Source organism: Polyodon spathula, chromosome 5 (genome assembly GCF_017654505.1).
Source record: "Polyodon spathula isolate WHYD16114869_AA chromosome 5, ASM1765450v1, whole genome shotgun sequence".
Taxonomy (NCBI): domain Eukaryota; kingdom Metazoa; phylum Chordata; class Actinopteri; order Acipenseriformes; family Polyodontidae; genus Polyodon; species Polyodon spathula.
This window is the reverse complement of record NC_054538.1, coordinates 11,052,111-11,068,620: the sequence shown is the minus strand read 5'-3', so window position 1 is coordinate 11,068,620 and position 16,510 is coordinate 11,052,111. Positions and strand designations below refer to the sequence as shown.

The window sequence follows — 16,510 nt, the reverse complement described above, 5'->3', positions numbered from 1 at the left end:
GTAAAAAACGACTTTTCATCACAGGAGTGTCTTGAGGGACACTGATCGATTTATTAAATCTTTCCAGAATTATTTTGTATTGTGATTTCCACAAGTGCACCTCATCGCTACAAAATGGCATGCAAACAAAAGACGAAATGCGCCACTGTTTCTGTTGCTAAACAAAGTTGGAAATTGTTCGAGCTCTTGAAAAAAACCTGAATCAGACACAAGTCGCTGAGCAATTTTGTGTTTTCCGTTCTGGTGTGTTGCTTCACCATTCTGTTAAATAGTGTGCGTGCCTTGTATATTGCTGCTGCATTTTGTAACATGTGTAGAGGTTTTTTGTTAATTTAGTTTGACAGTTAGTTTATTAACGTTAAGTTAACCCTAAGTAAGTATTATTTTTGCCTCTGCTATTGTACCAGCCAGCTAATTTCATAGTATATTGCGGTTTAAGCTTTTTGATGGTGTTATTTTGCTTTAGTTTGATTGACGTTGGTTTGCCTGTCACTTTATTATTATAGTTTATTAACATACTCTTGCCTATTGTTTTGAAGAGGTAATTACTTTAACCACAGGTGGACTAACGCTGGTTCTTACAGTAACACAAGGCTGACTGCTGTATATCAGATAAGACCAGAGAAACATGTATAAATAACATAACCCATATATTTGTACCATGTTTCACCATGCTTTATTCATGCCTAAACCATTATTAACCATTGCCAGACTATGCTTGGAATATGGCACCACGTGTTCAACTCGGTCATTCCATACTTTGAGTCAACATGAAATAATGCTTAACTGTGGCACTGTGATTTACCAAATGTATTGGTAACCATGTGCTCTAGAATGAACCTTATAAAAATACAGCAGTTTGAAATTGGAGCCCTCAGAAGCAAACCATAAAAGAAAAGGCAAAGAAGTGAAGATGAAAAATGGAGTCTCTTCAGAAACATCTACAGTACTTAGATGTATACAAGTGCCCTTAAACACTACGTTCTGTTATTATTGTAAGCATAGCGTTTGATGCTTCCTCTTTAAGGAGCTTAACATTGACTGTAGTGTTACTGTTCATGCTCAGTTTCCCAGGGCACACATTTTAGGCCTTTCTGCAAATGCTCATCTAAATGTACTTTGTTCCAGATGAATACAAGAGTAAAGTTGCATGTGAAGACGACAAGTTGAAGCTGAGCTGCAAACAAAACATGGTGATAGTGATCTACTCTGCCATCTTTGGAAGGACACAGGAGGGTAGCTTGGAGTGTCCTTATCAGAACACAGGGGTTCCAGCCATAGGTAAGAAGCCAAGCACCATAAACCAGGAAATTAGTGTGTGACTTTTGGCAGGACACATAATAATAATAATTTTTAATTTTATATAGCGCCTTTCATAGTGGAAAACATTCTGACTTGTTTATGTTTTGTTCTGAAAACCAAAACTCCATTGGACCACAATATTAGTAAGGTCCATAATCTCCTTTGGCTTCAGTATTTAGAAGATGGTGATGGATATCATAGGATCTATGGTAAATTAACTCTCAACTAGTCAACTATGTAGTAATTCTTAACATACAAAAAATGTTGGGAAGCTGGTTTAGAAAACATAGTACACTAATGATCACCATCTTATACCAAAGTGTATGCTTCAACAAGTAGTTTGGTTACTTGCTGGGAAGACAGTAACAAAAGGGACACGCTGACTGGATGAATAAATGATGGGCAAAGTAAATAGTACACTTAGGCCCAACTAGCAATATGACACTTCTGCATTCGTTGACATGCAAAATATTCCAGATCGTATCCATTATCCAGCGACTGTTAAGTGTTCACAGCTAATTTGAGTTTCATGTACCAAAGATCAGAATGTTGTATTTGATTGTGTTCATTGTGGCACCAGTGTCTATAGAGGACTCATCTGTACAGTAGCTTATTGAAACAGTATATACAGAAAAGTACATCACACCAACTGGGCTGAAACATATTTAAAATGTGCTGAGCCCAACTACTATAATTTCAAGCATTATTGGAAGAAAAAAAAAAAACTTGGTTGGGTTGACTAACCTGTTGTTTCTGTGCCAAGAATAAAGGACATTGGGAGCTGAGCCAGAACCAAGCCTGTATGGAGCTTTGTGAGGGGTTTACCTGAACATAGCTCCAAGCAAAAACTACATAAGGAGTACCACTGATTTGAGACACTGATACACTGATTCAGACACCTCCAGCACAGGTGGGAAGAACAGCTGCACTTTAGATTGTAATTATATACACTGCACTGTCAGTAATAGCACAAGAAATATTATTTACAAATGCACCTTTGTAAGAAACCCTACAAAAAAAGCTACAAGAATAGTAAATGCCGCGGGCAGAAGGTGTACAAAGACATAAAAGCTGCTTAAAAAGTAATGTGTAATGTAGATTAATATAGTTCTTCCCTGGAGACTTATCCAGGCTTTTAGGACCACCGAGGTGTATTCCGTTGGTCTTAGCAACGGTCTATATAAATGGCACTGTTTAGATTATTGATATATGGTCTGACACTCAAACCTCTAAATATGCATGTGCATCTCTTTAGTGTCATTATGTTAAAAATAACATCAAATATACCAGGAATGGTCCTATTTGAAAAAAAAGCAACCTATGATTTAGATCAGTTGAATACACCCCACTGTGTCATAAAAGATGGGTACTATAATGCTGCTTCTAAGCTTTCAAGAAGGTTGTATTATGCAAAGCTTTACATTCATACCTAGTTCAATTTGATCTGTTTTACTGTTTAGTTAATCAAATCAAAATCTCAGATCAAGGACAAGCCTGTTTAATGGAATCATCGCATGGTATTACAACTCTGTTTTTCTCAGTATTCCCAGAAACACATAACTGTGTGCTATCTAGCTCATAGTGCTTCAAGAGATAACTGAGCGCAGTCAAAGAACCAGCTTTAAAAGAGAAATACCATATGTTAAGCAGTCTTCCTCCATTAATGCCAAACGTGGATTCCCATCTTGTTGAATGAGGATAAACTCATACACTCGGGAGCCTCAGCTCTACACTAACTCATTTAACCTCAAAATCATTATTAAAAAGAATATACTTTAATGTGTTCATAGCACGTAAATGGAAAGCTAGTTGCCTGGGACCCATTACTAAATATACATATAAACTGTAAAGTACATAGTGACAAGAGGGAGAACGCAACATGTCTTACTACTGCTGAATCGAGGCTCTCCTTTTTTAGTATTAGTGTACACTGTTGGCCCTCTCCTGCATCAACATATCACAAGAACCATTTAACCCTTTAAAGGTCATGCTTTCCATTTAAAATAAAATCACAATAAATCCATCTTTCATGATAAATTGCTGAAAATAAGAACCCCTTTTTTTTTTTTTAAAGATTGAATATCTCTGTCCACCACAAACATAGAGGATTATTCAACATCCAGGTTAAGGTTGGTTTGAAAAACAAAAATTGAAAACACTTCAAGTTTCGCATAGTGCAGCTCGCAACAATGCTTAATCTGCTGACGTCACTTTTAATGACTGAATCAAAACAACAAAAGGCCACTGCGATTATCTGGAGGCATAATAAACAAACCAGCAACCAGATCCTGAGATTATCTCTTCACAAAGAATGCAGCCCCATTCATCCTCTTGTTTGTTGTTCTGGTGCATGTGGGTTTTCAAAGCTCTGTTTCCAGCTTCAACCTTCTTTCTACCCCACTGCCATTATCAAGCAAGCCTCTCCAGCTGCTGATTTATGGTACCTGGGGCCCTGTGGGGAGGCAAAGCCTGTTGTTAACCAGTTTTAAGGGAATCGTTGTAAGGCTACAATTAAAAAGTAGGATCAGTTCTGAATGAGTTGATGGAAATAAAGGGAGAGGTGATAACCTAAATGGCAAAGCTCCACCCATACAATCACAGGTTAGGTACTTGGGTTATGTATTACTACAGTAATAGCATGGTATGTTGCCAAGAGGGAAACTAACAACAACGTTATCTTCAAATGAGTACATTCAAAGAGGAGGTAAAATGTCTAAGAGATACAAATGGCAAAATCATGGATGAAGAGAAATAAATAGCAAATGTATTAAATGATGACTTTTCACAAGTTTTTACAAAAACTTGTCGACCTGTTCTTATCCAGTTTTAGATAACTTTAGCATAAGAGGAGGAAGTGTTAGAGGGACTAGGAGCTCTTAAAATAAACAAATCCCCTGGGCCGGATGAGATCCTCCCAATAGTAATAAAAAAAGTTATTTGCAAACCGCTAACCAAGATCATGCAACAGTCTCTTGACACAGACTGACAGAATTGCAAACGTAATACCAATCCACAAAAAGGGAGACAAAACTGAACCAGGTAACTACAGACCAGTAAACCTGACTTCTGGAAACTATAATAAGATCCAAATTGGAAAATTACCTATATGGTAGAAGTATCCTCGGAGACAGTCAGCATGGTTTTAGAAAAGGGAGATTGTGTCTAACTAACCTGCTTGATTTTTTTGAGGATGCAACATCGACAATGAATAACTGCAGAGCATATGACATGGTTTATTTAGATTTCCAGAAAGCTTTTGACAAAGTCTAGTATAAAATATTAATTCTCAAACTGAACGCAGTAGGGATTCAAGGAAATGCATGCACATGGATTAGGGAGTGGTTAACATGTAGAAAACAGAAAGTACTGATTAGAGGAGAAACCTCAAAATGGAGCGAGGTAACCAGTGGAGTACCACAAGGATCAGTATTAGGTCCTCTGCTATCCCTGATCTACATTAATGACTTAGATTCTGGTATAGTAAGCAAACTTGTTAAATTTGCAGATGACACAAAAATAGGAAGAGTGTCAAACAGCGTTGCAGCAGCAAAGGTCATTCAAAATGACAGCATTCAGAACTGGGCAGACACATGGAAAATGACATTTAATAGAGAAAAGTGTAAGGTACTGCACACAGGCAATAAATTGTCCATTATAAATATCATATGGGAGATACTGAATTTGGAATCTATGAAAAAGACCTAGGAGTTTATGTTGACTCAGAAATGTAATCCTCAAAGTAATTTGGGCATGGGCATAAATTGATCTTATTCGTCTGTTTGCGGGCAGGCTGACTATTGCATAGGTTCTTATCTTAAACACTGCCTTCCCGGAACATATTGCAGCGTGCATGGGGAAGGCAGCAGCAGGACTGGTAGGTGATGTAATCACATACAAAGACATAAGCACGATATACGCTCCTTGCAAAGGAGCTGGCTCTTTTGTACAGCGGTATCGGCAGCGGTATCGGCGCTATGCTTTAGTGCGAGAGGTCCCACATTCGCCTGTGTGTGGATTGCCTCGCCCTGTGTGATGCATCTACCTGCGGGAACCAAGATCGCTACAATATACAGTGTGTGTGTGTGTGTGTGTGTGTGTACACACACAACCGTATATTGTAGCTAGATATATATAGATATATATTATATATATATATATATATTATATATATATATATATATACAATATACACACACACACACACACACACACACACCGTACATTGTTATATTGTAGCTATCTCTATATATATATATATATAACACACACACACACACACACACACACACACACACACATACATATATATATATATATATATATATATATATATATATATATATATATATATATATGAGTTTTAGTGGGAGTTATTATTGGCTCACTCTTATAAGAACAAGTCTCAGGAAGTAATTGTTTGTGCTGCGCTTATTCTTTTAAATAATTTATATAAAATGCGCAATGCAAATATTTTTGAATAGCATGTTTACACAGATAACCATGAATAAACTAAAATAAAGAAGTGTGGATAGCGTCTCGCTTTGTTTCAATTTGACACATTTGTCAACACTACTCTTGTTTTAAAGATCGTCATCTCCAGTACAATTATTCTGAGAAAGTGGATTCGTAACTAAATGTACTACAGTGTTTCACTTGTCTGGTGAAATTGAAAAATATAGAGAGATAAAATAAAATTCTAAATACTGAAATATATTATTTTTCTCAATAACAGTCGGCGAAATTCAGTGCTTACCTGGCATAGTAACACCCCGCCTCTGCTCATGAATGATTGGACAGCTGTCAGATCTTTCACTTTTCATGCAGAATACTGTGTACACCCTCTGCTTGCTTATGATTGGACAGCTGCATAAAACTTGGCAGATATTCAATTAGTTGATCGTATTGCAGAGGCCCTTCAAGAAAAAAAGAAAAAATGTCGAGTACGTACAAGTAGAGCATAAGAGAGTAGCACTGTCAACAGACCGCTGTGACGCTTTTGTTGGAAAACCTGTTTATAGCTTTATTTATTTTCCCACACTATGACCTGCCAGAAATGTGTTCACAACCCATAATTTAAGAACAGCTGCGACAGGCACGATGGCCTGGCTCCGCGGGCACCACTTTGAGGACCACTGATCTAGACAATGTGGGGAAGCTATAAAAAAGGCGATCAAGATGCTCGGATATATAGTGAAAAGTGTTGAATTTAAATCAAGGGAAGTAATTTTAAAGCTTTACAATGCATTAGTAAGACCTCATCCAGAATATTGTGTTCAGTTCTGGTCAAGAAGAGCGCCCAGAATTATGCATATGCAGACCTGCTTAAAGAATTTCACCTTTTGAGTCTTGAACAAAGAAGACTACGCAATGATCTGATTCACGGATTCCAAATTCTAAACGGTATTGACAATATCGACCCAAGGGACTTTTTCGACCTGAAAAAAGAAACAAGGACTAGGGGTCTCAAATGGAGATTAGATAAATGGACATTCAGAACAGAAAACACAGAGAATTGTCTGGAACCAACTTCCCAGTAATGTTGTTGAAACTGACACCCTGGGATCCTTCAAGAAGCTGCTTGACGAGATTCTGGGATCAATAAGCTACTAACAACCAAACGAGCAAGATGGGCCGAATGGCCTCCTCTCGTTTGTAAACTTTTTTATGTTCTTATGTTCTTATGAATGGGATTTAGATCAATATTTTGTGCAGTCTGGTTTCTGTCAGTCGGTAGTATCCTGCTCACTTGGCTAATTGGAACCATTTACACAAATGCAGAATTGCTGGCTCTGCTGTCCTTACAGTGCCATCATTTGAGAATACAGTAGATTGAACTCAGCCAAGTAACCCCAAAAATGTTTTAAATTCCACGCCGATCAAATCAATAAATCTTTGCACTTCAATAATTCTTCCATTTGGACAAGACCACTGTAATTTATAGTCCCTTTTGTTGGTCGCAATAGAATGATTTCATTGAATGTTTAGAAAATGGCATTTAGTGAAATTAATGGGATGTCGGATTAATAAGTATGCGTGTCGCTACATGAGCGATTCCAGGGCTGCACAATAAGATATATCTTCACTGAGAGGGTGCCGTGTAGTTATGTGAAAACCATTTCAGGACAGTCATCAATTATTGATTATTCATTTTGCCTACTTGCAGTGATTCAAATCCTTATCTGGGCTTTTATGCCAGCTGTATCATCAGTGATATATCAAAATGCTGCCTTTTGCTGTGTCTTCATTTTTGTAAATCAGTTTTGTGTCCATCCCCCTGACAATAAATAGCAGTGCTGGTTGGAGTCTGTTTCCAGTTTAACTCTTTCCACAATAAGTAGCTTTACACAAAGGTAACCTGAAGAAATAGTTTCAAGTTGTAAACTAAACATTTGGGCTTGCATACCATAAAAGCATTATTTTCTGCTGTTTTAAGAAGAGTTATCTTCGTTAAGTATATGAAAAACTACTAAGCGGGATGTATTTCCATATGTTAAAGTAACATTATTCAGCCGGTTTCATTCGACTTTATGAAGCAAAATGTGTTAATGCAGTAGGGTGAGGCAACACTTTTGTCCTTAGCTGTAGGATCCTTTTTTCTCAACCAAAAGTAAAATCTCTGTTGTCGGTAGTTGTGTGTCAGGAATGTGAATATTTCAAACGCTATAAAAGTGTAATTGTTTTTTATTTAAAAAAAAAAAAGCTTACACTGACCACAACCCCCCTCCCTCTTTGTATGCTTTTAGCTAACGCTGATCATTTTGGGTGCCCCCTCAGCTTTTTAGAGATGAATTCACTTTCTAAACCAGCACAGTTCAGGCTTTAAAGTGAAAAAGAAAAGCTGAGAGAACTAACTATTGTGGGACATTCTTGAAGAAAAACCTGGCCTAACCTCCATAACTAACTTTTGTCATTATCCTTGACTGGTACAGTAAATCTCATCTCCATTTCCCCAGGTTACAGGTCAAGCTTGCAAAGCACACTGAGAAAATCCTTTACACCTGAAGACCTTGTTATGTGATGCGAGTCGGGCTTGGAATGCAGGAGTGCATTAAAGCTGTTTGCAGCACAGTCAGTTGACTGTGGGAATGCTTTTACCAGTCTCAATGGCGCCATGTACCAAGGTATTAACAAGAATAAAGTTTGGAACACCCGAAATATGTAGAAATTCCTTTGTGAAGTATATGGTAGTGTCTCAAATCAGACACATGCTTTGAATTATGTTGCTAAAATATGTCAAAAAAGCAATACAGTATGAATGTAGGTATTTCCAGTATACATTCTTTAAACACTCAATATATTTAAAAATAAATATTTCTTTTATTATAGCACGGGTTAGCTTGGTGCCACATTAGGCAGCACAAACTGTTGAGGGTTCTCCATTCGTGTATTGGTTTATTTCAGGGTTGTGTAGAACATTACACTCTCGCAATTTTAACCAGTTGGGAACCTGTTCACATTAGTGATTCGTTGGGAGAACGGATTGTAATCTGTGCCATTCTGAAAATGCCATGTCTTGTCATTGTTTTCTTTCAATACAAAGTGACTGCTGTAAATGTTTCATCTCTCCTTTGAAATTTGATGAATAGTCCAACTAGCCCAGCTAGAATAACAGATCGTCTTTGAATTATACTTTTGTTATTTTTCACTGCTAGTCCCACCTTTTCCATCTTGTCAGGTTGTGTGTATGTTTGAATACCAGGGTGCTAGACCAGACCTATATCTGTGGAAATACATCATTATGCCACTTCATTTATCACTTTCAGCACCACAAACAACAATTGTCCCTGCTTCTCAGACATCTTTCAATGACATACATTTTGTGTTATATAGTATACACCGTTTCAAATACATCATATAGCCACACAGGACAAGAGTTAAATGTAATGGTGCTGTGTTACCTGTACTTCACATTTTTAGACGGGAAACTAATGAGATTTTTCAAGAGGGGCAGTATATATTTGTACTATGTGTGTTCTTTCAAGAGTTTTTGCTAGCATAAATTAAATAGCACTATAGATAGGCTGGTGCTCAAAGATTATTCACTTTTATACATATATTTTCACTTTGCAAAAAGTGTTGTAGGTGTAGCTAAACACTGGGTTTTAAAACACTTCAAATCAGTTATCCAACTAGAAGAAATCAACAGGGAAACACATTTCTCAGTTTTTACTCATAAGCACTGCCAAGAGAAAAATAAGTTCTCTCCAGGTTATGTTCCCTCTGGCAACAATTCTCTTTCTCCTGGCAAACCCACCTGAGTAAAAGCTTAAGAATGTATTCAGCAGGTGATTTATAACCCTCGATATTTAAATACAAATATAAAAATAACAGGGTTTATGTTAGAAATATATATTGCTGCAAAACGGACAAAACGTGATAACATTCTCTACAATTTGCACGATTACTAAACCCACAACTGGCAAAGTAAGTTAGTTAGGTGCTGTGTTTCCTGCAGGTAAAATTATGCATCTTTATGCATTTACCATCAAAGGGATAGCAACAGGGTGTACAATATGGGAAAGCACCATACATAGCAATGAAAGGGACATTACAGAAAGTTAAGATTTATGACAGGCCGTGACAAAGACAGAATGATTCTTGATGATAAATCTCCCTCCCGACCTGTGAGGGTGCTGTGTAATGGGAACAGAGTGCTCTGGACTGGATGGCGGTAGGCAGAAGTCGGCCATCTAGTAATGGGGCGGAGCTACAGTACACTAAATTTTCAACCCGGAAGGGAAACAATGTGGTAGCCGTGGATTGGAGGAGAGGTTGCAATCGTTAACCATGGGGTCATTATTGACATTATATAAGGGACGAACCAAAGTGATCTGTTCCTTTGTTATGGTTAACGCTAAACGGGGAGGAGACCCTTATTGTAATCGGGAGTATTTTGTTTGTTTTGTCATGTCTATAAACTGTTTGTTTGTTGTTATTAGACAGCTAACACGATCCCGAGCTATCACTAAAGGCCAGCACCAAACCCGTACAGCATTGCACAGTCACAATTAACTGTATTTGCACCACGAGCAACATAGCACTCACTGTGGACTTGTGGTCGTGTCTGTGTTATGTGTGGGTGCGTAAATATCAGTACTATTATTTCGGGGCCAACCCATGGATTACAACAGAGCAATATGCAAACCATTGTGTGTTGTCTGTTATCATTATTGTTTACTGTTTTGTCATCAATCAATCAATCAATCAGTCTTTATTTTATATAGCACCTTTCATAGTGGATCACATTCACAAAGCGCTTTAAGACTTTGGATTATAAAAGTAAACCTCCATTTCACCAGTACTTTGTTGTCTGTCATTGTCTTGAGCAATGCATCACCCCTATACCTGCGCACTGCAGCCACTTTGCCACACAGGCACATTCTCATCTGTCAGCCTGCCTTGTCTCTCTGAAGGTGAATTTTTCTTTGTTGTTCTAAAGCAACTTTGAAACCACCTTAGCATTGTCAAATAAAACTGGAAAATTTGCTGCTTTCAAAAGGTTGCCTTTTTGATAGAAGTGCAAATGAGAGTTTTCTTGCCATTTGCCTACTAAAATGCTTCTTGTAGAAAATGCAATATTCTTCTTAAAAACAAACACACACATCCACAAAGAAGGCAAGTGAGTATAAGCCCTTCTGAGATGATCTATATCTTCAAATCCTAATTTATCCTCAACAACACCAATAGAGTTGTTTTGTTATGTTCATAGCACTTTAGGAGGGGTGTGTCAGAATCTTAGCTTTGATATCATTCTTTAAGCATCATTTTTGATGGGGTAACTGTAATCAACACACACACACACACCCACACTCAGATAGCATGCAGTGTACAACAGATGTATTTTATTTTCCAGCCTAGTAAAACTTTTTATGGAATCGCAACATATATGTATGTACAGTAAACAATACATGTAAACTTTTTTTTATTGCCCTTCCCTTTTCAATTGACATATAAACTAGCTAGACATGGAACTCTGCCAGTATTCCATGTGGCTGTGCTATTTTAAGGCACAGTCTTCTAGTGAGCCCTTGCACTCTGACACAGTGCCAGCAGGATACAGAGCTCATAGCACGTTTATTGTCAATATCACTTCATCTTTGCTGGCGCCAAGAGTTGACTAAATGACATATTTGGAAATGTTTAATTGATTCAGGTTGTTTGCAGCTTAATTTAGGGGCGAAATTGTCAGCTACTGCAAATGAAATAGCAATAGTGTTGTACTTTATCTTAGACCTTGATGACTGTCAGCCTATAAGGAATGGCTTGGGATCTTAATACAGTATCTGAGTTTATTATTTATAATGATTGATTTGTCCTATTTATAAGCACAGTGGGTTTAATGACTATCATATTTATAAGCACAGGGGAAATACAAAAAAAAATAAAAAAAACATTTATGTGTATACAATATAAATAATCAAATGCTGTATTACAGTACTAGTACACATTACTATATTTTGGGAAAGGTGTTAGAAGTATCATCAATACATCATTCAGTACAAGGTATATACATGCATTCATAAAAATCAGCATTTACTGAGTTTTACTTTACACTGAAATATTTGTCTTCTTGACTGATGAGTTTTACCATGTATGTCTGACCCCTTTCTATGTATGCTGATTTATAAACCTGTACAAAATCAACCTTTTTGCCATCTCTGGGTGGTCTCGCCTGGAACCATGATCATGTGATCATGCCTTGTGATCTGGATCTGCTTTGTGTGTGTGTGTATAGAGTTTGATTTCCTGAGTTCTGCTCCACATATCTTCAATAAAGCTCTGGATCACTGAAGAAAAATAGACAGGATTTGTATCACTCAATACACCTTGTGAAATAAAGAGTGTAATAGTAAGTAAGAACATGACAGCAGATCTGACAAACTTAGAGAGCTAACAGTAACACCTGGTTGTCAGGTGCACAAATTACCGGCGTTCTGAATATCATTAACTTCTGGAGAACAAATATTCCTGCAGATTTGTACTTTCCTGAAGAACTTAGGTGCAGTATTCATCACAAATCCCTCAACAACAATTTCAATACCTTGCATCACCCTAATTGCGCTTCACAAAGTCAAATGAAACCTGCTGAGTAATGTTAGTTTAACATATTGAATCGCATACTGCTTTGTAGTTTTTCATGTACTTAACAAAAAAGCTGGGAAAAATGTAAAAAAATATAGTACTATTTTGGCTTCCAGTGGACTTTTAATTAAAGTTAAATAAAAGATCTAAACTATGTTCCTATATATTTTTGTTTTATAAATGTGGTCTTAATCCTAAAATGCAAAATGTTTGGCCATAACTGAGAGTGCTATGGCAGGTATTTTACATTACTAGGCCTCCTGTCACCACAGTAAAATATTTTAATCAAATTAGAGCCAATTTTTTTTTTTTTCTTCCCCGCAAATGTTTTTTTAAAATTGGCAGGATTTATTATATCTTTTTTCCCCATGTATAATTCCAGAATGCCAGTCAGGCACTGCCCTGCAGATCATGACAAGCCTGTGCCATGGGAAGAGAAGCTGCAGTGTGTATGCTAGATCACATGCATTTGGGGACCCGTGTTTCCCGGGCGTTCGCAAGCACCTCAGTGTCATTTACACCTGTGGTAAGTCTCAAAGAATTTACTTGAAATGCATTTGGTGATTTGGTTGGATAGGTTACTGAAAATGAAGCCAAGAACCTGTGAAATCTTTTTTATTTTAGGTTCAGGCAACCTTATCAGCTAGCTTAAATGTCATCATTGGCTTCATAAATGTTATTTTTAACCAGTTTTACTGAGAAAATTCAGACGTTAATGCTATTCTTATAAAGACAATAGCAAGATAACAATCATTTTTGCCACCCCATCACGCCAGTATCGTTTTTGACAAATACCTTCAAGTTGAAACGCACACAACCTACTTTGAATGTCGCTATCAAAAATGCTGAATGGAATTATAATGTATTTATGTATAATATGTAAAGTGCTTATTGACACGTTTAGATATGGAGAAAGAAAGTGTTATAGTTACTCTTCATCTTGTTTTATGGAAGGACTAATTGCAGTAAAGACTTCAGGAACATAGCCCTTTGAATCCAAGTCACACAATGGTCAAAAAATATGAAAGTGACCATTCTAATTCTTAAAAGACATCAGTCAATTGTGTTTTAATTGAAGCTTGCTATTTGTACTTGGTAAAGTGAACCATTTCAAAAGACATTGCCAGAATAAACTACAATTCTTAAACGTGAAATGAAGGTAAGTAACTACCACATGAAAGAACCAGGAGCGTAATGATTACAGACAACAACAGTTGTGTATGGCTAAAGGCCTGATAGGGTCTTGAATTACAAAGGAAAAGAGTTGAGGTAAGGTAACAAAGGCTTCTGTTTGTCATGTGTACATGTACTGAGGGCTGCTGTGCATGAGTAGACAGTGAAGTACCTTGACTAGTGCTACACAGCATTAAGGAGGAGGAAACAATTGAAGAAAGCCAATAAAACACAAAAGTGTCTCTGTTGTTTTGCAACTGCAGAAGAGATCACAATTTCCTGTGGTCTGGTTGGGCTGCGTTCTGGTTCAGTTCTTGTTGGTTTTGCATGTAGGTGCCTGATAGAATGTTACAATGCATTCATTCATTTGTTTATGTCTTTATCAGAAATTATATATTCAGGATTAGGCCACCAATAGATAGTTAATAGTTCACCATTTCTGTTTTATTTCAGATGGCTTTTGTATTTTACATTTTAAAAGTTAAAAACAGATTGTCCAGGCTTTTGTCATCTCGTCCATCACTCTTAATGTGGCTGTGAGAGTTTGTAGAATTTGTGATTGACAGTAAAACAGCGTAAAGAGTCAAGTGACAGAAAACAGGGCACAACATTGTGTTCTATTGCTGAGGGTCATTAATCACAGGGCCACTGAGCTCTAGTACAGAGGAAACGGCTGCTGATTTCTGACTGAATGTGTACATTTTAATAGGGGGCTGAGTAAATGACATGCACGGTATTATTATTATTATTATTATTATTATTATTATTATTATTATTATTATTAACAGATGCCCTTATTAAGGGCGACTTACAGTTTTTACAAAACATCAAGTAGAAAGTATCGCATTGTAAAGTATCACATTACAAAATATGACATTACAGATAAAAGCTGTTATAAAGTACAGTAAAATCAGTAGTTTGTAAGAATGAATTAAAATAAAAGCAAAATAAAGAATGCATTAAATTACATTTAAGAGTGAATTCAACTAAGAGCAGTAAACTTATAGTAAAAATGTTTGCTTATACAAGTAAATTCCATTAAGAGCAGGCAGTAAGTATGATAAATGGATAAAAACAATTTCAAATAAGAGCAATTACAAATAATGTGAATACAGATACCTTTAAGAGTAAAATCAAGTACAAGATACAGAAAATAGTTATAATTAAGAGCAGTAGTAGAATATGGCAAAATATGGAGCAGTTCAGTGCAAGTACAAGATGATGTAAATACTGGTACAATTGGGTGACATAGTCCATTATAGTCGAGAGATGTGAGGTTTACAGATGCTGTCTGAACAGGTGTGTCTTGAGGAGGTGCCGGAAGGTGGTCAGGGACTGAGCAGTCCTGATATCTGTGTGTCTTTCCATCACTGAGGGGCAAGGGTGGAGAAGGAGCGGGGGAGCCGAGGGTGGGTACAGGTAAACTGCCGGTGGTGGAGGAGCGGTGGGCACTAGAGGGGGTGTAGGGAGAAATAATAGTCTGAAGATAGGAGGTAGCAGAAAGGTCGAGGCAGAGATAGGCGAGTAGCAGAGTTTTGAATTGGATGTATACAGTAGATCTCCCTGATGAAGTTACCGTGTACCGAGAGTATCTGAGGCTTGTTTGCACAGTATTATAAATGCCTCCCACCTGCAGATTCTGTATTATGTGTCAGAGACATATTTCTTCTAGATATTTTCACTGTAAATAGTATATGTTCTTATTAGAAGATGTATTGGTCCCTAATTGTTTCTGCATAGGGCTACAGCATACAGTATTTCATTTACCAGTTTTGTATTTTTTGCAACTTTAGTTGAAGGGGAATCATTTTAAAGGGTTCCGTGGGTACGATTATAGGCAGTTAATATATTCTTAAGAGCAATAAATTAAAGGACCTCCAAAAAAGCTGTGTCCTATTTTAATGTACAAACCAGTTTTTAATATCACGCTCTGAAAATGAAGGCGGATTTAAATGTTACAACAAGCCGAAAATAGACCACATTCCAGACTGTTCAAAATCCATAAATCGTGTTTGTTCAACATGAGCAAATGATTCAGTACTGGGAATCTCTTCTTAGAAAGATGGTATTTATTAAGCATGCAACCAAAATAAGTTTGAAAATCACACAAAACAGTTACACAATTAATGTCACTGTGGAAGGGGTGTGGGTAATTCACTGACTAGGAGACAGACAGGTGTACTTGAAAGCACCACACAGGTTCCCAGTTTTATTTTAGATCAGTTCTTGTTTTTTCTCCGGTAGAGGGCACTGTTGACCGTGGGCTGCCTATCAATGATGATAGACAGCACCACGGAAATACCACAGCTGGTACAAAAACAGCAAATGCACTCGCAGGTGCTCAAAGAAATAATAATGAAAACAGAAGGCGAAAAGAACAAGGGAAAACAAAACAGTAACAAAACTACAAATAAAAGGTGCTGCACTCGGCAGCGTTATCCCGGTCGCCGCTACCCGCACGACCCGGATCACCATCCTACTCTATCGGCTATCTAGCCTGCTCTTTCACAATACGCCGGGGTCTGCCCAAGGATTCCCCGCTCTCTCTCTGTGAATCTTTATTTCTCTCCCGGCTGATTCCTGGTCCCGAATCAAAGCTTCCGCACTCTTAGCACGTCTAAGTGGGCAGACCTGAGGAAACAACGGAGCGTTATTTTATAGGACCAACAATCACCTAAGACCCGCCTCTCAGCCATTCAGAGAGGGGGAAAGTCCACACACCCACTTTCCCACCTCCCCGTGTCACTGCCATGACTCACAGGAGGTTGTTGGGCGACTGCCGCCCTCTTCCTGCAGCCCGTGAACACACCAGCAGAGTCAGCACAGATCTCTCCCTGTTACAGTCACATTAAAAGCATTACAATGAGAACTAAGGTTTAAAACAACAATTTACCAAAGAAATACTAGTACATACTGACACAACAAGGGGTCACACAATACCTGAATAGATATT

General features: G+C 37.5%; 1 protein-coding gene across 1 annotated transcript in view; it reads left to right on the top strand.

Moving 5' to 3' along the window:
• Positions 1-16,510, top strand: part of LOC121315542 (protein eva-1 homolog C-like) — a 105,646-nt gene that overhangs the window by 42,207 nt on the left and 46,929 nt on the right. The window contains exons 4-5 of the mRNA XM_041249717.1: positions 1,129-1,281; positions 12,767-12,910. Of these exons, the coding sequence (XP_041105651.1) occupies positions 1,129-1,281; positions 12,767-12,910 (297 nt within the window). The remainder of the gene's footprint in view (positions 1-1,128; positions 1,282-12,766; positions 12,911-16,510) is intronic.